A 22,006-nucleotide genomic window follows, 5' to 3' on the forward strand; every position below is an offset into this window, starting at 1 on the left:
CATTGCACCATAATGGGACACAAGTCTCGATCATTTGAGGTTGGATCGTCAAGCGGGGAGGAATAGACGAAAAAGCAGCTAACCAAGGCTCCTTCCAATCACAACTTTCAACTATCGTGTAAAAAACTGGATCACTTTATCCAAATTATGTATCACTTTTCTCCAATGCGTCGTTTAAGTTTCCAGTCCAACTTCATAAGGGCCCCCTCCACAAGGCGCGATTCTAGTTTCTGTAAGCGAAATCTAATTCTGCGATTCTATTAATTATGTTATGAATTTTGGGTTAATGCGGGACAACGACCCTAGAGATCCTGAGTTTGTCTACACCCTTCGCGGTTTGTTCCGCTTTTTTTTTGGATCCACAGTGTCAATTTTCAACTCTGTCATTCATCACCTCAATTGCAGGGTTGTCACTGAAGTTCATGGCATCAGGATTGTCCTTGTATCTCTTTTGAGGAACCCTATTGACCGACGCTTCCATGAAGTCATAAAATCGGTCACCATAGTCTCGTGGAGGTACAGCGCTAATCACCTTCAAATCGTGGCTCAAACCGCGCCAAAAAGTTTCCAATTTCTTTAGCAAAGAATAATTCGTCAAACAATCGATGATTCCCACATAGTAGATAGTGTTCAGGTCGTTGTTGAATTGGTCCGACGCACGAATCCCCCCTTCGTCCTGCTGGAAAAAATGCCGTACCGCAACGGTCGATTTTTGGCGCACTTGTTGGTCTGCCATTGATTTACGCTTCACCTCCTGGAGCTCGCTTTGATAGGGGCTGAATTTGGCCAAAACATTGCGTTCGTCAATGAGGTCATTGCCCTTCTCCATATCGTGGATGCCCAGCAGAAGTGAGTAATCCATGATATTCAAGCGCGTAAGTAGATCCACATCTTTTTCGAGCTGTTGTAGAAACTTTTTCTTTTTCAGAGGACCAAAGCGTATGTTGCGCTGCTCTTGTAACCAATTCAGATCCTTTAATACCGGCCTATGGGTTTCATCTTGGTCTGAAGACTCCGAATCATTTACTTTTGTGTACCGCCCCCAAGTAGAGCCTTTCAAATCAAAAGTTGTGTGTATTTCCAAATGAGGCGGGAACAAATTGTTCATCACCAGGAAATAGATTTTTCGATGTTTGATTTTACTTTTGAAAGAGATTGGCATTTTGACTCGATGCAGACCGTAAAATTGAGAAACTAGGGTATCTGGATTTTCCTTTATATGGGTGTAATACTCCCTCAAAGTTCTCCTTAGATGCAAATGCTCTGCATGATGAATGGTCTTGATGATGTATTTGTAGTCTCTGCTGAAGTAGAAGAACGACCCGCTTTTCCCCGGCGAGTTAAGTTCGCTAAGAATGTACTTGGACGTTAGAGACATCAAGTAATCGGCAGGGTCGAGACCAAACAGCGCCCGCAATTCCCTGAATACCTCGGGACAGTAGTCCTTGAACTTGAATGCGTATTGAGAGCTCGGGGTGAGCTCATTTCTGTGAAAGTCAAATGCCAATTTTTTGGTTTGGCGAAAATCGCGTGGGGTGAGTGGTTTCATGATGCCAGAACATCGAGATACTGCTACCCTGATTCCCGTAAGCATATTGTAAGCGATGGTGAAATTAACGTGTCCTTCGCTGACTTTATTCCCTATCAGTACTCTGTCGTCGTCCAAAAAATTTTGCTGTTTCTTGCGCATTTCTCGTTTTTGCAACAACGCTTCGCGCATTTTCTTAATTTCAGCCGTAGCAGATTCTGAGCGTTTCAAAGAGCCATCATTCACAGGGCCCGGTCTGTGACTAACGTTAAAAGAGTGAACGGAGGTGGCACGTGAATGCGAATCCCGCAAAAGGGTGGCTATCTCTTCTATTTCAGCGTCTTCATGCTCTGCATTAACCGCTTGATTCGCCTGTGCCGTGACAACGCCTGATTCCGGTGATTCTTCCGTGGGAGAAGGAGCAGGCACGATTTTGGCATGCTTGCCCGAATCGAATGGGAATTGACGGAGCGAGTGGTTTGAGTCCTGAGTTGATCTTCTGGAAGGTTTTCTACGCGACGTCACGCCGTTAAGTAGCACTTTTTCATCGTCTAGACCCTGAATGAAAGATCCGTTTTCTATTACACTGTTACGATCCAGCACGCTTTCACGCTCTTGAGTATCGTGTAGGTCGTGTGGGTCGTGTGGGTCGTGCGCCACATCTGCGGAGCCTGCCGCAGCTACTTTTTTCTCATTATCCAGCTTGAATTTGTGCCACGTCTCGCCCAGCAATGACGAAGCATTGGACGGGCCGATACTTCCTTTGGGCAATGGATGTAATCTTGGCGGTACAGACCCGTCCAGCGGATCTACGGCATGTTCCAGCATTTCCCGCCCTGCCTGCTTCTTGTTGTAGCTTTCCACGGACGTTGGCGATGAGTAGCACCGTTGCTCCTGTGACGATCTTGGTGAGTCTGAACTCGTGTCTCGACCCGGTACAAGCTCCTCTTGCAACGCCAGCGACATGGTCTCTCAGCTTCTTGTGTACACTTTGCTAGCACGCTCAGCCTTCTCGTAGACCGCGTTGTGGGTCCAATAAAGCGTTGGTTTTGTTCTTGTATTTTGTGTGAAATCGAATGGAATGTTGGTTAAAATAGAGTAATTTATTTCTAATTCATCATTTTAGCCTACGGGTAGAAAAAAAATATATAATTATATAATGCAAAGGGAGTATTTTGATGGTCACGTGATAAGCTCTGCGAGGTGAAATTTCAGTTTAAAGGCTATGGTGGAAGAATGGATACTGTTTTAAAAGCATTGTAGTTAATCTGATGATTATTTTATCGACAATGTTTGTGTGCTTGGCTCTTGGTATCTGTTGAGAACAATTGAAGTGTATTTCACAAACCGGAAGATTTGTGAAGGTCTTTTCAAAAGTTGGAAATGGGGCGTTGGGGTTTAGAAATTTATCAACAATAGGAACAGCTAGTAAAGCGCTCTTAATGGTAATGGTATCGTACGAAGAAGCCTTTGACATATCTCATCAATGGTGTTTTGTATCGCTCTACACGAGTGTGTCGTTGTCTTGTGAAGTTAATGTTTCGAATTCAACCGTTACATTCAGCTAAGGTTGCTGAGTTGGGAGCAGCAGAGGGTTCAAATACATGGGTCTTTACATACAAAAATATCACCCAGTTGTATGAAGGAATTAGGGTTTTAAAGTTGAAAAAGCTTTGTACCGCATGAAATGGGAAATCAACGTTGGCGCATATCGAGATATTCCAGGGCTTTTGACACTACCGGGGGAGAATCAATGATCGTAGTCTTGGTCTTTATTACGGGCACAATCGTATGAGCTCATTTTCCTTTGGTCTACTAGTACAAAATATTATGTATTACTTGTGAGACTCAGAGTGGGTTTGAGGAGAGTCTTGTTACGAAAGCCGTTCCCATCTTGATAATGCTTTTTTTTTGTAGGTGTACTTCAACTCTCTTTTTACCTAGTTGAATGGCACACCTTTTTGTGCTATATTGAGCTGTATAGATGAAAGGTAGATTGGTTATACCATACCCTTTTGTGCAATTCTGAGATCGTCTCACCCGGTGAAGTTGACAAAACTGAATTTGAGTAGAATGATAACAAAGCAGACTGCTTTAGAAAAAAACCGAATTCTGTGCTCTTGACGCTATGTTCATTAGAATTTCAGCATCTTGTAGTTGAACGACTTCCTTACTTGTTTTGTCGCTGTCATCACATCACGTGCCGGAGAGCACTTGGTGACGAATCTGACATGACTGAGCGCATAGAGCCTTTTCTGTTAAGTAAAAACGATCAAGATGACTTTGAAATAGTTTCATGAGAATGAATCTTGCTCGCTGTATTTAGCGTGAAGTCCTAAATTAAGCCAAGCTATTACGTTAAGCATTCAACTCTGCTTCGTTGATGACGCATAATAATTCGAATGATTCAATCGTGCAAACGTTAAGAAGCCCATTGGTTTTGTACGAGTGTCCTTAGTAAAAACACCATTCTTCTTTGCATCTGTAATAGCCTCGACATTGACAGCGTTTGTACTCAGGCCACGTCCAGGCATAGTAATACTGCATCATTTTTACTCTTTTCCAGGTGAGTCCTTGAAAACGACTCTAGTCTCAGATTGTGACCTAGTTCTTCACCATTAAAGACCCTTTAAAGCTCATTCTGGTGCTTATGCGTCTCCGTTACCTATTTTGATTATCACTCTCCACCGTATCCGTCGCTGGACTCTGGTAAAAAAATCACAATTACGCAGCCAATCATCCCATAGTCCTACAAAACTCTAAGAATGTAGCATGGAAGCAGAGAAAAACTTTTGTACACAAGGTTCGAAATTACGTTGATTTCCAGCATAGAATTTTGAGAATACATTCACGGATGGGCTGTCAAGAACGCAGTGCATTGTCAAAAGAACACGTCACGTGATGATCTTCCGAATCAATTAACTCAGACGTTAAGAATACGAATGGACAGTCCCAGAACCGTTCCTTCTTTAATGTATAGAAAACCCCGATCTCTACAATGTCAAAGCTTCCTAATACTATTTAGTGACTTTCCTTCGCAAACTTTCTGTTTTAGTCTCGATAACGGCTCTGTTATTGCATCTCAATATGCCATTATCGTACCGTGATTATCATTCTATGTCTATAAAATGCAGCTATGTCTTCGTTGCATGGTCTCAAAAATAATAAATAAACGAGGGACCCTGAATCTTACGCATACTTTTCAGACATGTCTAGACACTCTAAACTTGGTAACAGCTCAGCAATCGAACCACCGGTTACTCAACAGTTGACCAAAAAAAGCTATCCACAATGTCGTGGCAATCATCGCTATAGATTCCCCAACGGCTCTACGCAAGATGCGTAGCTCGAAAGCCAGTTGCAACCACCGAAGCCGAAGATGTGAAGGGAAGCGGTTTATTTTGAACTCCGATCCATTACCCGCACTTGCCGAATGAAGTTAAGCTTATCGAGAAAGCTTATCTTTACAATTCGAGACGACGACTATCTCGACAACTACTACTACTGCTACCACTACTACATCGTTGAACCAAAAATCTGGTGGCTCTGCAATAACGCTTACCTCAATTTCTCGAAGTTCATCATGAAATTCAAAACCCTCAGTAATTCGCAAGTTCGAGAGCTCCTTCTAGGAGCGTCTCGCACCCAATGGACCAAATATATTGGTCAATTGCACACTGCGCTAAAACGATACTCTCAAAACCCAGGTATTGTGCCTCCTAGGATTGTAGAACCTATCCCGGATGGCAGCACCATTCATTTCGTGATGCCAGTTCTGGACGACATCTACTGTGGTGTGAAGACCATGGGTTACAATGCAGCAGCGGGCACTGGATTTGAAGGTTCAGTGATAGTCACGGATCCCAAATCGGGCATCTTGAAAGGCGTGGCGGAGGTGAAGGAACTGACCGGTGTCAGGACGGCGATGACCAGCTGCATCGGTCTCGTGCGTCAACTGCCTCTTTTTGGACAAACTGTGATAGTTACGGTCTTCGGGACTGGACTGCAAGCGTTTTGGCATGCATATATATGCTCCAAGCTTCTAGAAGGCAAAAACATTACTGTCAATTTTGCACATAGAAAGACGCCCATGGATACTTCTTTGCTGCAAAAATGGATTGCAGGCTTGACTGTAAACCAGATCCCGCTCAGCGACAACACTGAGATTTCCAAGGCGGTGTCGCAGAGCGACATTATTTTCGGATGTGTGCCCTCCACATCGCCTGCTATCCTGAAAAAGGACCTCGAGTCGCCCTTGGGCCCCAGCTACACCTACATTTCTCTGATTGGCAGTTACAAAAGCCACATGCACGAATGTGACACTGCACTTGTCGAAGAGTTCAAGGCCCAGGACGCTAAGATTCTGGTGGATTCCGCGGAGCACACACTTGCAGAGGCGGGCGAGTTGATAGACGCCCAAGTAGTGCCAGAACAGCTATTGGAGCTGGGCAAGTTAGAAGACTCGACCCAGGTTCCTACCGTTCAGATCAACGAGAAAAGACAGGTCACCCTGTGCAAGATAGTAGGGTTGGCCGTGATGGACGTGAGCACTGCTATGTCTCTACTGAACGAAGTGGGAACCTAGAGAGAGAGGAGCAACTACCGAGAAGAAGACATACCTCGAGACACATGGTGTGTCTGAAGATGCCACAACTGCTGTTTTAGACACTATACGCATCAAGCACTAGGACGTATAGAAACTGTGTGTACAATTCTCTGTTCCATTAGCATCGGATAAAGACACAATGTATTAGATCAGTAGATCTTCGTTATAACGTTCGGCGTTTGAGATTACTTTTACAGAGTGCTTACATAATACCTAATTTATGCAATGCATTGTCCACGAAGAATTCTAAGGACCCTTATCAATTATTCCAGAACCCCGTTGTCACGACAACAGCTCAGCCTCATCTACGGCTTCTATTCGGGGTGTAAATATGATACGGCGTGCCACGTGGAGTGGAGGAGCTAATTACACCACGAAACACCCGACCACAACGGTCTCTGAAACACGCAGTGTATACCGTCTGGCAAACTTAACAACCCTCGATGTTCAAAACTTCATTACATGCCACTCTTCTTCGTCTCCCCACTTCTCCCCCCACCTCCTCTGCTCCGAACATTGCGATCCCGAAACTTATCCCCGCAAATTACCCCTCGAGCCCCTTCCGTTATCATGCAAAAGAAGTTCACGATTACGTCATATTGTTCTTTGGACGCATATAAAAAAGATCCTATTACGTGACCCTTTCAGGCGCCTACTTACATAAGCGTGCATATGTAAGCCATCTATTCGTAGAAAGATGCGCAGCGGGAAATGCTACGCCCCCGCTGGCACTTATATCTCAGAAACAGCCGCATCAGTGTCTATGGGACCCTACTTCATATTGTGTGGCCCGCGGAGCTCTCTCGGGCGATGTCTTCCGAAGGGTCCACCCCTAATTTCTACCGCCAAAAAACGTATATAAGGAAGGAGGATTTGGCAGTTGGGAAAAGGATCTCATGTGTAACCCAGTATAAAAATACATCTTTTGTAGTGGTTATTCTTGCTCTCTATTCAAACAGAACTCCAGATAACAATAGGAGATATATTGCCAGGTTCAGTTCGTCCACCTATTCCAGTTACCCGTTCGTTTTCCCTGGCTATTATAAATTATACAGTTATCATTTTATTGTTTTTCAGTTTTCGAATATATCATCGCATAGGCATCCTGGCGTATTTAGAAAGACAATGTTGGCTGCCACCTCTTCACAGCAGGAAACCCAGCAACCGTTTCACACACTTTCAGTTCACGATGTGGCCGCAGCGCTGACCACAAACGTGAATTCAGGACTACACAGCGACGCCCAAGTTCCCGAAATTCGAGCGCGATACGGAGAAAATTCGTTGGGCGATGACTCCAAAATAGACTTCAAAGCGATCTTGTTGCACCAAATCTGTAACGCCATGATTCTGGTGCTGTTCATCTGCATGGTGATCACTCTTGCGGTTCGAGATTGGATTTCCGGAGGTGTCATTGCCTTTGTTGTCTTCATCAACGTTGCAATCGGCACTTACCAAGAATACAAGGCGTCCAAGACCATGAACTCACTAAAAAGTCTCAGCACTCCATCTGCCCACATAATACGCGACGGCAATGACGAAATAATTCCCAGCAAAGAATTGGTTCCAGGCGATATCTGTATCATCAAAGCCGGTGATACCATCCCTGCTGATCTGAGGCTCGTGGAATGTGTAAATTTCGAGACTGACGAAGCTTTACTTACTGGCGAATCATTGCCTATCGCCAAAGACGCCACACAGGTCTACCCTGCAACACAAGACACTCCTGTCGGAGATCGTCTGAACTTGGCATTCGCCAGCTCCACGGTCTCCAAAGGTAGAGCTACCGGTATAGTTGTACAAACCGGTCTCAACACCGAGATCGGTAAAATCGCAAAGAGTCTACAGGGTGATAACTCGCTAGTTTCCAAAGATGAGAACAAATCTTTTGCGCAGAACACCCTAATCACCTTTAAAACCACTGTCGGTTCCTTCCTCGGAACGACCACCGGTACGCCTCTGCATCGCAAACTTTCGAAATTGGCTGTCATACTTTTCTTCGTGGCAGTTCTTTTCGCCATTGTTGTTATGGCCACTCAAAAGTACCATGTCAACAAAGAGGTTGCCATTTACGCCATTTGTGTTGCACTTTCTATGATTCCTTCGTCTTTGGTGGTAGTATTGACCATCACCATGTCGGTTGGCGCGAAAATTATGGCAACCAGAAATGTGGTGGTCCGCAAACTGGACTCACTCGAAGCTTTAGGCTCTGTCAACGACGTCTGCTCTGACAAGACTGGTACTTTGACTCAAGGCCGTATGATCGTCAAACAGGTTTGGGTACCTTCTTTTGGTACAGTTTTGGTCACAAATTCTAATGAGCCTTTCAATCCTTTATCTGGTGCTACTCAACTGATCCCCAGATTCTCACCTAATGAGTACCGCCACAACAGCAGCGAAGACGTGGGTATAATTCAAGGCTTCAAAGATAACTACTTAAAGGAAACGCTTCCTAATGAAATAAATCCAAGACTTTTTGCTAATTGGCTCAAAACAGCGACCCTGGCAAACATCGCCCAGGTTTATCAGGATTCCGAAACTCGAGAATGGAAAGCTCACGGGGATCCTACTGAAATAGCCATCCAGGTATTCGCTCACAGATTGGATCTTCCCAGGCCATTGCTTACGTTAGAAGGGCAATCGAATGAGATAGAAAATGAAAAGGCTGACTTCAATGCGGATGCTGACTACAAGCATATCGCTGAATACCCCTTTGACTCCTCGGTCAAGAGAATGTCGGCCATTTATTCAAGCACTAGAGAAAATAACGAATATCGTGTTTTCACCAAAGGTGCCTTTGAACGCGTTCTGAACTGTTGCACACACTGGCTTCCTTCCCACGATAGCGTTGAGAGCAATCCAATGACCATGACCGAAGCTGATAAAGAAGAAGTTTATAAGAATGTTGAAATATTGTCTTCTGAAGGGTTGAGAGTACTTGCATTTGCAACAAAAAGCTTCACCGAAAAGGAAGCTCTAGAGCTCGGGTCCAAGTTAACCAAGGACCGGGACTTTGTGGAAAGCGACTTGATTTTCCAGGGTCTAGTCGGTATTTATGATCCACCAAGAGAAGAGACTGCTGGCGCGGTCAAAAAGTTCCATAAAGCAGGAATCAACGTGCATATGCTCACGGGTGACTTCCCAGGAACTGCCAAGGCAATTGCCCAAGAAGTTGGAATCTTACCCCGTAATATGTACCACTACCCAAAAGAGGTGGTGGATGCGATGATCATGACTGCTACTCAATTTGACCAGCTTGCGGACGATGAAATTGACGCCTTACCTGTTTTACCACTGGTTATTGCCCGTTGCAGTCCAGCCACTAAAGTGAAAATGATCGATAGTCTCCACCGCCGCGAAAAGTTCTGTGCGATGACCGGTGACGGTGTCAATGACTCACCAAGTTTGAAGATCGCCAATGTTGGAATCGCGATGGGTATCAACGGATCTGACGTTGCGAAAGATGCCTCTGACATAGTCTTGAGTGACGACAATTTCGCATCAATTCTTAACGCTGTCGAGGAGGGCCGTAGAATGACTGACAATATTCAAAAGTTCGTCCTACAACTGCTAGCAGAGAATGTAGCTCAGGCCCTTTATCTGATGATCGGTCTCGCTTTCTTAGACCAGCATCATTTATCAGTATTTCCCCTCTCGCCTGTGGAAGTGTTGTGGATTATTGTAGTGACGTCATGCTTCCCAGCCATGGGTCTTGGTTTGGAAAAGCCTTTGCCTGATATCATGGAAAAACCACCAAAAGATTCTAAAGCAGGTATCTTCACCTGGGAAATAATTTCTGACATGTTTGTCTATGGTGTGTGGATGGCCGCTTGCTGTCTAGCTTGCTTCGTGAGTGTTGTTTATGGTAAGGGCGAAGGAGAATTGGGTATCAATTGCAACAACAAATTTACTGAAAGCTGTCATTTTGTTTTTCGCGGCCGTGCTGCAGCATTTGCCACAATGACATGGTGCGCTTTAGTCCTTGCCTGGGAAGTTATCGACTTGAGAAGATCATTTTTCAAAATGCAACCGGAAACAGATACACCTTATACACAATGGATGAGAGATGTTTGGTCTAACCAATTCTTGTTCTGGTCGGTGGTTCTTGGCTTCGTCTCAGTATTCCCTGTAGTGTACATTCCTGTGATCAATCATGATGTCTTCAAGCACTCTGGAATCGGCTATGAATGGGGAGTTGCTGTTGCATTTACAATCCTATTTTGGGCTGGCGCTGAACTTTACAAGTACTTCAAGAGAGTTTATTACAACAACCAAGACCGTGCCAGCAACCCCGAGAAGGATTTGGAGAGCAAACGTGTCCATGATCCGTTCGAGAAATACAACAGTTCATATTCAACTTCGACATCCGTTAACACTACGAATGTGCTGATGAAGTCGTAAGATAGAATTTCACTTATATAATTACCGAGATCCGGTTAAGCACACTTCACTAATCACAACGTTTAGATCAATAATTCATTTTGATATCACACTAGCTTTTAGATTTAAGTTATGCAATCGATTTTATAGCTTCGTTGAGCAGCGTCACGGCCCTCCAAACGTCTTGGAAAGTGTTGTAGAGGGGCACAGGTGCAATCCTTATCACGTCTGGACGGCGCTCATCGACTATCACACCTCGTTCGTTCAAGTAATCAAAGACTCTTTCCATTGTGTCGAGTTTACGATCGTCATGATGTGGGAAAAACAATAAAGATAATTGAGCGCCTCGTTCTTTCTCCGCCAATGGGGTGAGGATGGTAAAACCTGCGGTTGAGGTATTCTTTGGCAATTTTTGGTGATAATTTGGCAATGCCGTTAGAAGTTCGACAAGGTAGTTCGTTAGTAGCAACGATCTTTCTCTCAACGCATTAATTCCACCGAAATCTTGAATAATCTCGAGTGATGACTTCAATGCAACAACGTCGATCACGCTGGGGTTAGATTGACGAAATCCTAAAGCTCCTGAAATCGGTTCAAAAACTTCCTTCATTTGGAATCTTCTCTCTCTGTTGTTGCCCCACCATCCGGCCATACGTGGTAAATAACGACCATTATCCGATGACCCAACCTGGCTATGCTTCTCATGCACAAATATACCTGCTATTGCCCCAGGACCGGAATTGAGGTACTTGTAAGAGCACCAACATGCGAAATCTACGCCCCAGTCATGTAACGCTAATGGAACGTTACCTACCGCATGTGCCAGATCCCATCCAACCACAACGTCTTTGAACTGGTGGGCGAACTTGGTAATTTTCTCCATGTCGAACCACTGGCCTGAGTAGTATTGGACGCCCGGCAAGCAAACCAGAGCGAGTTCTTCATGATTATCGCTAATCGCTCTGATAATATCGTCCGTACGTAAATAGGATTCTCCTTCACGAACCTCCAACCTTATGAGAGCTTCTTCTGGATCAACTTTGTGCAGTGCACATTGATTGTACAAAGCATAAAAGTCCGATGGGAATGCACCTTTTTCGCACAGAATTTTGAATTTTGAAGAAGTGGGACGGTAAAACGATGCCATCAGAGAGTTCAAATTTGCCGTAAGCGATCCCATTACGGCTACTTCGGACTCCAAGCCACCTACTAATGAGGGAAGCAGATTGGATAACGGCAAATCGATGTCCATCCAAGAAGTGAGTCCTTGTTGTTCTCCAGAATGCCGGAAATGGGATTCCACTGCACGATCGGCCCATGCATCCAGTTCTTTGTTAATCGCATTTCTTGTTGATTTAGGCATGCATCCTAAAGAGTTTCCACAGAGGTAAGTGACAGTTGAGTAATCCGATTGATTCGCTCCATCGCTTTTCAAGCCCATTGATCCATAGCTGGGAATACAGAAAGCATCACGGTGAGTGGCAGGGTATCGATGGTCCAGAGAAATAGCTCTTTCCATGTTTACTGATCTGAATTGACTGTGATTTCAGTAAGATTTGAGGCGATGAGCATGAACAATTTCAATATATATCGTTTAATAACCTATGTATTCTTGAAATACAACCAAGAATGATTAAACGGGTATATAAAAGGTACCACAACTTCGAGTTCTAGGTTCGGTTTGAATCGCTATATATGGAATGATGTACCATCTTTGTTAGAAACCTCTCCGGGAGCTGGAATCCTCCTTTATGTATGGTTGTAGTTTTAGTTGAAATACTCAAATGTCATCGAGGTGACAGCGAAAACGAAATCTTATTCTGCACGCTAATGGCATCGACTAGGCTCAAAACTGCAATGAGATTGGGACAAAAGATTTATCAGCCCAATGATTAGAGAATAGGTATAACGTTGGGTCCTACTGGTGCCGTGAGCGATTAGAATGGCAGCAGGCACAATACGATGTTTAGTCGTCTCTTCGTCATAAGTAAGCAAGGCAGCATGGTATGTTTATAATGGAATATGTTCTATCTTTATCATCTGACGAGTCTTCTTAAGTGAAGGTATTGTCTGATTGCGGATCAGCAAGGTTATTGAATCCTGGAATCCTCTCACAGTCAGACCTATTCATTACATTTCATTGAGCAAACCTAGATTTGCTCCGTAAGTGGGCACCATATCTGTATAGAACGAATGGGACAAGTGCAAGCGCCAAACATAAAAATCCCACCAGAGACGACCCCCAGGCCACAGGATATCCTTTGATGGCCAAATTGTCGTACATCGCTTTTCCAAACAGAGGGAATACACATGCGAAGATTGCACGACACACATTATTACCAGCAAATACCGAAGCCGTGTATTTCGGATAAGACATGGCCATGTAGGAGAAGACCGATTGGAAAACATTGAACTGGCCGACAATGAAAATCACTTCTGTGATGACGGGTATAATCCAATGAACGGATGCAGCCCATCCAAATAGAAACAGCGAGCAAGGTAGTGTCCAACACACCCATATTGTCAAGATCAAGTGCGTTTCCGGTACGAAAGTGTTGTTGGCGACTCGCTTGGAAGCATAAAACCTGAAAAATAGCATGGCAACCCCATAAGCGGTGACGCATCCAACACAGAACCCAAGATATGCCAACCCCAATTGCACCGGTGTGAAATGATACACTTGGTTAAAAACGATGGGAAACGCTTCGAAAAACAAGTAAAATACACCGTATTCTACCGCGTGGTACAAGTTTAAAGCCACCACGATCGGCTCTCGGGCAATGATTTCGAACGGCCGGTACAACGTCGTGACCATGATATCTCTCCAGGAAAGTTTCTCCTCTTCCTTGGACTTTAAAGTGTAGTAATTGTTATTACCGGTAGCCTTTCTGATTCTTCGGCATCTCCGATACAAGATTGTATCTTCATTTGTCTCTGGGAAGAAGAAGACCATTGATAGCAACGTAGCAGCACTAATCCACATCATCAGCCAGAACATGTATCGCCAATTTTTGGCAACAAGCATTGCGGCTCCAAGCAAAGGGCCCGTAGCAGGGCCTGCTAGTGCACCAATCGACCACAAACCAAGTACTATGGGAACATGCTGCGGCTTTACAACGTCCGCAACAGACGCAGCACCGTTAGTCAATGAAGGAGAGCAAAAAACTCCGGCTAGAAACCGAAGAATCAACAGACCGGTTATGTTTTTCACCAAAGCACACCCCATGTGCAGTAGCATGTAGATGAACAAAGTTCCGATGAACAGCGGTTGACGTCCAAACGCAACAAGTTCGGAAAGTGGTCCGAACACCAGTGGGCCTAGTCCAAATCCCAAAATGTATAACGACAAGTTCAGTGTCCCGAGTTCATGTCCTACATGGAATTCGTCTTGTATCAATGCTTGTCCCGGGGTGTAAAATGACGTCCCCATGTATGTGACGCAGGTTAGAAGCATCACATTGCATACGACGACAAATCGTTTGATGGTGGGCCAATTGTGTGGATGTTCCGGATCGAGTCTGCCACTAAATTCGACCAAATACTGATCTGTTTGGTCTTGAGCCTCCAATTTTTTACCCGAAGCGCAATCCTCGGGTTCATCTTCTAAATCCATATTTTCCACTGACGCTGGCACGCCATAATTTTCTAATTTGACCAACCCAAGAGACTCCAGAACGTCAACTGCAAAAGTATTTTGGTATGAATCAAAGTACATTCTCGAATTGTATTCCGAATGGATTACCAGCTAGGAGTCTCTCGACATTGCTTTCTATTACGGCTGAACGTTGTAAATTGTTCTTTTATAGCAAGTAATCTTAGTCAAAGAGCGCTTCGATGATGACTCGTACAGCTTGATGCCTTGATGTAGGTGTAGTTTGCTTAACAGTGAATACTCGAACAAACCACGAACAAAGGAGCGATGATAAACGGCTTGTAAGTGCGGTGGAACTGCGGGAATGAGCGGGGAGAAACCTTGGAAGAAGACCGAGACTACCGAGACTGGGCTTGAGAATTTATTTCACGTCATTCGCAACTATAGTTCATTATCTCCTTAATCTCCGGGTGCGGAAAAGTTGCCTTTTAGGTACGAAAAAACGTGTAGGGAACATAAGTCTCGTATTCAGCATTTCCACAGTTTTGTAGGTTGTTCCTGGATTGTTGAAAGGTCAGCTTTCGGAAGTTTGTAGCTACTAAGCAAGGTGGTCCTAAATATTTATGTATATGTTATTCTTGGGCGCAAATTGCGGAGATGCATCCATGATTGTGAATGACAAGGCTATTGCGTGTTTTTCCAGATCCACCAATCCGTAACTCTTCGCTTGGATAATGTTCTTGTCGTGGTGGTGACGGTGATCTATTCTTGTGATATTTATTCAACTCCACCGTATAACGTGATTTGATGGACAACTAGCGAAGCGTTGATCGCATTGGAAATGGGTTCGCTATGTGATTCGATTAATGATCGGGCTTGTTTATTTCGCCCAGGCTCTTTTCAACGAGTGTGTGTTTGTCTTCAAAGTTGCCATCCCGTGTGATGAATACAGTTTGATATAAGAATTGAGCATATTCATTCGAATCGAACATATTCATTCGAATTGCGCATATTCACACATGTCCGTATTCTTTCAACGCCTTTCAACGCCTTTCAACGCCTTTCAACGCCTTTACGCCTTTACGCCGCCCCACCACGCTGCTTTCCATCTTTCTCGAAAAGTCACATGATCGCTTGTCCCAACATCTTATTCTCTTCCTCTTCTTTCCCATAACCATGGCCATAAAGGTAAGTCTTCTCTTCCTCTTTGGCAAGCTACGCTCTTCTCTTCCTCCCTGGCCACCAAGGCATGTCTTTCCAATAGAAAGACCCCAGATAAACCCACACACCACACCACAAAACCATATTTCTTCCACAAACTTCCGAATTGCAAATATCTCCTATTGTAACCCCAGGTACTTAGCTACTCTCAAATACTAGTCCCACGAGCAAACTCCGACTTTTGCTTGTAAGCTGTTACGCACAAAACTGGGAAAGCACCAGGGTCATAGTATACGAAATTATCGCATACAAATTTACTCTATATGCCATTCTCCTCCCACATCGAGTCTTAGAGAGTGAGAACTACTAAAACTACTACAACTACAAGCATCGGAACCTATATCGACCTGCACTTCAAGCTTTTGAAGTGTCGAAACAGTGTAACCTTAACTTCGTCTACGTCACGTGACACGAGCTATTGTGACACCTTCTCCTGTTTTGTGTCTCTGATTCACTGGCCCTCACTATCCTCTCACACCAAGGAGCGCGAGCTCACACTCACAACGTTTCTTCATCTTGAAGTTTTGGGTAACTTGAGGTCTTTCCACCCATCACGTCGTACGAAACATTTTTTTATTGTGTCACTTTTCTTCTTCCCACTCCGTTTCTTTACACACACTCCCCGTAGCACGCTGGTGCTTCAGATGATAGCCACCATCTCATCGTATCACTACAATCCACATATCTCTCTACTGCTGTGTTCCTATATCACTCCATACGAGGTGACACCAGGGGCTCATAATTAATGCCCAGTTTAAAATAAATACCACTTTTCCCAAAAACTATAATAATCTAAAACCATTATTATATATCTGCTTTTGCCGCACACGCCATTTTTAACACAAAAAACCGCACGTTAACACACTTCACACCACCAAATATGCCGGTTGGAACCGAGCTACACACGCGTCACGACGTGGCCGACACGTCTGAGCATTTGAACGCGCAAAATGCGCGTTCAAACGCTCCCGTTACGTCCACTGTTGCCGCTGACACTACGCGAACCACGGTTCAGCAATTAGCGCATGAAAACGACGATTTGGAGACTGCAAAGCCAACTTCTGCACCGCAAAACACCCCCGAACCGGACGAACCGGCGGTCTCTGCCGCCAAGCCGCCACTGATCCACGACGACAAAGACCCCAATATTGCACCGTTATCGTCGTCGACAATAACCACAACAACACCGGGAGTCCCGTCAATGACCGGAACAACTCCACGACTAGACCACGCTTACAGTACTGAAAGCACAGTGGCTACCCATCCTGCGGAATACTCTGGATTTGGTGGTTCTGTTGTTTCTAACCCAGGTCAGGAGTCGTCAGTGTCCTCCACATCACCAAAACCGCATGTCAGAAAGATCACTGTGGACGGTACTAGTAGTGCGGCGGCAATAGGAGCCGCGGTCATTGTGGACGGCACTGACAGCGGGTCAAACCCGCGTCCGGACACCCAGACACCACGCGATGTCAATGACAATACTAACAAGAATCATACAGGTTCTACACCATCTACAACGGAAACTTCTGTACAACTACCGCATATCACCACGCTCCTAACCCTGCCGAAAATTCCCAATGAACCTCGTCATCGTAGTCATGCCGCTTCGCCCAATTCGATCTTAACCGGACGCAACGTTTTTGCTACTTCTGCGTCCCGCAACTCACTTCCTAGCGGCGGTGCTGGTGCGGGTAAATTCGATAAATTACCGCTACGTGGTGCCAGCAGTTTTAGTGGTGTCAGTAGCAGTAGTCGCAGTGGTGTTGGCACTCCGCTGCTGCCGGTCACCAACAACAATAGGACATTTTTGACACCACATCGGCTGAGCTTCAATACACACCAAATGGCAACTGATCCGCATGTATCATTGGTGGATCATAACAAGATCGACATTTCGTCATTACTGAACTCCCGAGGTGAAGACGTTTACACTTTACGGTCCCGCGAGCAATTAAGTTCATCTCCGGCATTCCAGGGACTAGGAAATGATGAAAACGAGAGTGGGGCCTTCAGCAATGACAACAACAATAATGGGAACGGAAGTGACAATGGCAACAATAACAACAATGGCGTAAACGACAATGAACTCCACAATCATGGTAATGACCAGAAATTAGACCATCGCCACGGAAAAGACTTACACAATCGTGGTGGGAATAATGGTCGCTCAAGGGCGAGCAACCCACTTCATCCACCGTCTGCGTCAACTGTCGTGGTGCCACCGCCCAGAACACAACCAGGACGCATCAAATCCAAGTTCGACGATGTACGTTCACGTCTGTTACTCGATCCTAATGCAATCCCACCGCGTTCGGACCATTTTGGGTCGTCGTCATCCGCTCGATCCGATGATGAGTTTGCAGCTGCAGGTGCCGCAGCAGCTATTATGACCAAGATGCGGTCGTCACCTTACGAACATCATGACGAACCAAACGTCTCTAGTCGCCCTGGATCTGCTAGCTTTAGACACCATATGCGGCCAATAATTCGCATTCATCAACGCGAATACGAACCCAATGAAAGCGATGAAAGTGCAGTAATAGAGGATGATACTGAAGACGAATCCTACGAAGAAGGATCTGGACCCGCTACGGATAAAATCAGCTGGAACAAAAGTGGGATGAGGAAACGGGTCACTCGACGTCAATCTGCACCATCCTCAAATTTTAAGCGTCGCCATTCCACCAAAGTAGAAGATTTGAATCCGAGCACGCGTACTTCACGTCATTCTTCGACTTCTTCTGCATCCACAGTCACGTCTTTACTTTCAGCTGCAAAACTTTTGGGCAAAAAACGAGGCGATAAGACCGTCAAAGAAGAAACAAAAGACCTTCATTGGGATGGTAAAGATCCAACGTTGTCCCCACCCACCTCGCCAAAAACTAGCAAAGTACGGAGGAAAAACGCAGCGGGTTCGAGATCGAGAAGCGGATGCTGGATTTGCAGGTTGCGTAAGAAAAAATGTACCGAGGAAAAACCAAGTTGCCATAATTGCATGCGTCTCAATCTGCAATGTTTCTACGACCACACCAAACCAGAGTTCATATCAGATCCCGTCAAGAAAAATGAAAAGTTAGAAGAAATAAAGAAGAAGACCAAAGAGGCAAAGCGCATGGCAATGAGAAGGAGGCCCTGAACATTTCTTCAATTTCACACATCCTTGACGATATATACTAGACTTCGGTTCTAATGACAATATACAAACACACGAAATTGCGTGAGACAAAAGTAAAATCAAGCTTATAGGATTCACAAAATACCAGGCAAAATAAAATTAGCTTCAACAAAGGCCTATTCTGTATTGAACTGAGATCTTGAATGCTAATACCCAGGATGCCCTGATTGCAGAAGTAATCACTTAATGCCTTTCACCTGGCCAGCAGTTGCAGGTTCCTTGTAAACATACAACTGGAAGCTTTCTTCTTGATGAACTTATTCGCTGACTGAGCAAGGAGCGCCGCAAATTTGGAAAGACAGTAAAGTAAAATTCAATTTGATGTAAGGTTTTCGGGTTGCGGTAAAACAAAACTGCAATGCAGTGTTTAGAAAACTGTGCATGAAAAAGCTGCAATTTCTCCATGGTGCTCTACCAATCATAGACAGGAAGTTTACTCCTTTTATTGAGCTTCGGAGCTCTCTTGGAATCTTGCGTGTCATGATGCCGGTATCATTTAGAAACAATGCTGGCACCATCACTTCCCAAATAAGCTCAACATATATCCTTACCCTAGATCGACTTGGGTAAGATATGGCCTCTGAGCACGAGAAACCTAATTTCGCAACGTGAACGTCTGGTAGTCTTCAACAAGTATTAATACTGTGGACAAGCATAGTTCCCTGGATATGCTTGGTTCTGTGGTCCCGCTTGTGGCACGTAGGCTGCTTGCTGAGCGAGAGGCATACCTTGACCTGGCTGACGAAGATTATAGGCCACTGGTTGGTAAGCAGGGGGCCAATACTGCATGTAAGGGTTGTTCATCATTGGTTGCGGTCCATTGACGTAATATGGAACCTCGTAGGTCTGACGAGTATCATGTGTAGGTGCAGCAACCATTGGTGCTGATGGATGAGCGCGCGGGCCCAATTGAACTTGAGGTGAGTTCGATGGGGACATTTGAAAAGCAGGATTGCTGTGTTGACTCATCACATGAGAATCTAGCATCGGGTTCACCACTGGAATCCCCGGGGGAGCACGAATGGAAGGAGCGGAGACCATACCGTTGATCATGCTTCCAGAAGGCATATGGGGCATTTCGTGAGAGGGTGTAGGTGCGATTTTTAGATTCGATTCACCAACGGAAGGGGAGGGAGAGCTTGAATGTAAGCTTGTAGAGGCATCGGATTTACCGGTCAAAACTTGCAAAGGCTTCATAGCGGAGACGGAAGATGAACTTTTGACCTCTGCTGAGTTGCGGTTGGTGAATTCCATACTTGGTCTCACCTCCAAAGTTGCAGGCGCAAGGGGTACCGAAGAACCGCTGTATCCACCTAATTTCGCAGACGAAGCCACCGAAGTCTCGGATTCGTTGTTGCGCGAAAATAAAACAGGGCCACTTAAGGCCTTTAGTGCACCATCGGATCTATGATTCAAGCGTTGCGCTGCACCCGTCCTAATGGCCGATCTGACAAACTTCTTGTCCATAAGTTGGATCCCGCAAGAATTCTTCAACAAGAATTTCTTACCCGAAACCGCGATAGCACTGAGTCGCAACGCGTGTTCTTCTTTTTTAGAAAGCTTTTTGTCTACCATTCCGATTAAAGCCTTTGAGGCATCGTCCGCGTTGAAAAGGTCAGAATCCTTGAAATCGGATAAGGAGTATTTCAGCGGTTTGAATTCTCTCAAAGTGACGTCCTCTTCAAAATAGTAAGGGCGGTGAGGTCTATGATTTGAACCGCTTTCCAGTTCACGACAACCGGTTCTCTCTTGAATGGCGTTCATTAAGTGCATCATTGCCTCACAGAAGTTGATGTTTCTATGAGCAAAATGGAGTACAGTCTTGTTTGCCATTAGCCAACACTCGGTAACACGAACAAATGCGAGGTACATCCATTCTTTCTCATTTGTTAATTCTGCGGTAACAGCACTGCTGATAAAATTGCTGATGTAGTCCATGGCAAACTCAAGGTACTTGGCTTCATTCGCTTGTGCTTGGGGCAAGTCCGGGCTCTTACGATTGAGCGTTTTGAGAATGTCGAAACCAGCTATAATCAAAATTAAATTCTGGAAAATCAACTGCAGGTTTTTCGAGTACCTCGTTGCAGTCTTATGCATAACTTCCTGTTGTACATGAGAGAGCATGACTTCACTGATGAGGTTTTTTTGATCGTTACCGATCCACAACGCTGGTGAGAATTTTGAACCGAACAAAACCAAGAAATAAATTTCAATGATTTCACGATTGACGATTTGACCCCTCGTGGCCTGTTTGTGAACAGCGTGGAAACTTTCCACTATCTCATTGAAGATCTTGCTATTGCGTTCGCACACAGAATTCATGAAATTTCCAAAACCTGCACTACTTGGAAGGCGCGAAAGAGCACTTCTTGCGAAAGAATAGGTTGAGGAACCGTAGTTCTTTAAATGAACGTAGACCAAGCCTTCTTGCAAATAAAGTTCTCCTACCGAGGGAAGTACCAAAGTTGCTAGATCAAAGTACCGCATTGATTTTTTGAAGTGGGCTACATTTGGCGCTCCGTTAGTAGTATGCTGGGGCTTTTCGCACATGCTTTTATAGCGGTGGCAGGATCCCAAATTGAGCAGACACCCGTGGATCAGAAACATCATCGAAACGGCCCTAGGGTCGTCTTTGTGCAAAACAGGCCTCTCTGTAGCGGCGACAGCAGCTGCCGCGGGCTTGGCTTGCGGCTGCACGTTTAACTGCCGCAGGAGAGGCTCCGGGATGATGGCATGGAGGTCAAACTCAGCCGTGAGCTTTTCCAAAAGCCCATAGTAGAACTTATGGATAATTTTGAAGAATTTCGTGAGCTTTGCGTTCATTTTGCGCAATTCCACAATCCGCGGTTTTTGGTCCACTTTGACTGTCAGCAAATGCTGTCGCCACAATTGGAACCATTTCAGGACCGGATAGTGCACATTTTTCCAGCAGCAGTCCATTACACGCTGTGCCAGTTCTGGTTCCACGTTATTTTGAGCCGTTGCTGCTGCTTCGTCCACATACTTGATGCACTTTGAGTGCGCAAATGTCAAAAACCCGCTCAAAAGAGCATCGTCCTGAACCGTGGCGTACGTCTGTAGAATCCCACTGACTTGCTCTTGATATTTTTTGAAATGCATCGCCATCTGCGGCACTTCTCCGGCTTCAGCGTTCGACATAGGCTTCGTCGTGATTCTTTATAGTTTTTCGCTTATAGATCGAAGTTGGTAGCGTTAAAACCGGATTTTTTTACATATGTACACACTTCGATGTTGAAGCTACCCCTGCTGACTCACAGTCGACAAAAAGTGGTTTTGTTAACCTGTTTACGCAGCTTTTTAAAACATTTCGTATGAGTTACGTTACCTCATCGCTTTCTTGACGCTTTTATACTTGATTCATAAATTTTTCACTGTTTATGTCACGATAACATTTTAGTGACACTTGCATACAATAAATGAAAAATGTATAAATACAGCAAGCTCATCGCCTGTTCTTTGAAAGAAGATAGAAAGAAAGATCGTGGG

At 44.9% G+C, this 22,006-nt stretch overlaps 7 protein-coding genes across 7 annotated transcripts; 3 read left to right on the top strand and 4 right to left on the bottom strand.

Moving 5' to 3' along the window:
- Positions 1-367: 367 nt before the first annotated feature.
- MSS4 (LALA0S12e02432g1_1) lies at positions 368-2,494 on the bottom strand (the record flags this gene model as incomplete). The annotated part of the gene is made up of 1 exon (XM_022774977.1): positions 368-2,494. One exon carries the CDS (start codon positions 2,492-2,494, stop codon positions 368-370), a length of 2,127 nt encoding a protein of 708 aa, XP_022630795.1.
- Positions 2,495-5,111: 2,617 nt separating this feature from the next.
- LALA0_S12e02454g (LALA0S12e02454g1_1) lies at positions 5,112-6,113 on the top strand (the record flags this gene model as incomplete). Its single annotated transcript, XM_022774988.1, has 1 exon — positions 5,112-6,113. The coding sequence occupies one exon, from the start codon at positions 5,112-5,114 to the stop codon at positions 6,111-6,113; it is 1,002 nt and encodes a 333-aa protein (XP_022630796.1).
- A 1,146-nt stretch (positions 6,114-7,259) lies between these two features.
- On the top strand, positions 7,260-10,532 carry LALA0_S12e02476g (LALA0S12e02476g1_1; the record flags this gene model as incomplete). Its single annotated transcript, XM_022774999.1, has 1 exon — positions 7,260-10,532. One exon carries the CDS (start codon positions 7,260-7,262, stop codon positions 10,530-10,532), a length of 3,273 nt encoding a protein of 1,090 aa, XP_022630797.1.
- Positions 10,533-10,641: 109 nt separating this feature from the next.
- BNA5 (LALA0S12e02498g1_1) lies at positions 10,642-12,030 on the bottom strand (the record flags this gene model as incomplete). Its single annotated transcript, XM_022775007.1, has 1 exon — positions 10,642-12,030. The coding sequence occupies one exon, from the start codon at positions 12,028-12,030 to the stop codon at positions 10,642-10,644; it is 1,389 nt and encodes a 462-aa protein (XP_022630798.1).
- Positions 12,031-12,648: 618 nt separating this feature from the next.
- Positions 12,649-14,226, bottom strand: LALA0_S12e02520g (LALA0S12e02520g1_1; the record flags this gene model as incomplete). Its single annotated transcript, XM_022775008.1, has 1 exon — positions 12,649-14,226. The coding sequence occupies one exon, from the start codon at positions 14,224-14,226 to the stop codon at positions 12,649-12,651; it is 1,578 nt and encodes a 525-aa protein (XP_022630799.1).
- Positions 14,227-16,204: 1,978 nt separating this feature from the next.
- UME6 (LALA0S12e02542g1_1) lies at positions 16,205-18,460 on the top strand (the record flags this gene model as incomplete). Its single annotated transcript, XM_022775009.1, has 1 exon — positions 16,205-18,460. The coding sequence occupies one exon, from the start codon at positions 16,205-16,207 to the stop codon at positions 18,458-18,460; it is 2,256 nt and encodes a 751-aa protein (XP_022630800.1).
- A 675-nt stretch (positions 18,461-19,135) lies between these two features.
- Positions 19,136-21,658, bottom strand: LALA0_S12e02564g (LALA0S12e02564g1_1; the record flags this gene model as incomplete). The annotated part of the gene is made up of 1 exon (XM_022775010.1): positions 19,136-21,658. One exon carries the CDS (start codon positions 21,656-21,658, stop codon positions 19,136-19,138), a length of 2,523 nt encoding a protein of 840 aa, XP_022630801.1.
- Between the last annotated feature and the right edge of the window lie 348 nt (positions 21,659-22,006).

This window comes from Lachancea lanzarotensis, scaffold LALA0S12 (assembly GCF_000938715.1).
Source record: "Lachancea lanzarotensis genome assembly LALA0, scaffold LALA0S12, whole genome shotgun sequence".
In the NCBI taxonomy this organism is placed as follows: Eukaryota; Fungi; Ascomycota; class Saccharomycetes; order Saccharomycetales; family Saccharomycetaceae; genus Lachancea; species Lachancea lanzarotensis.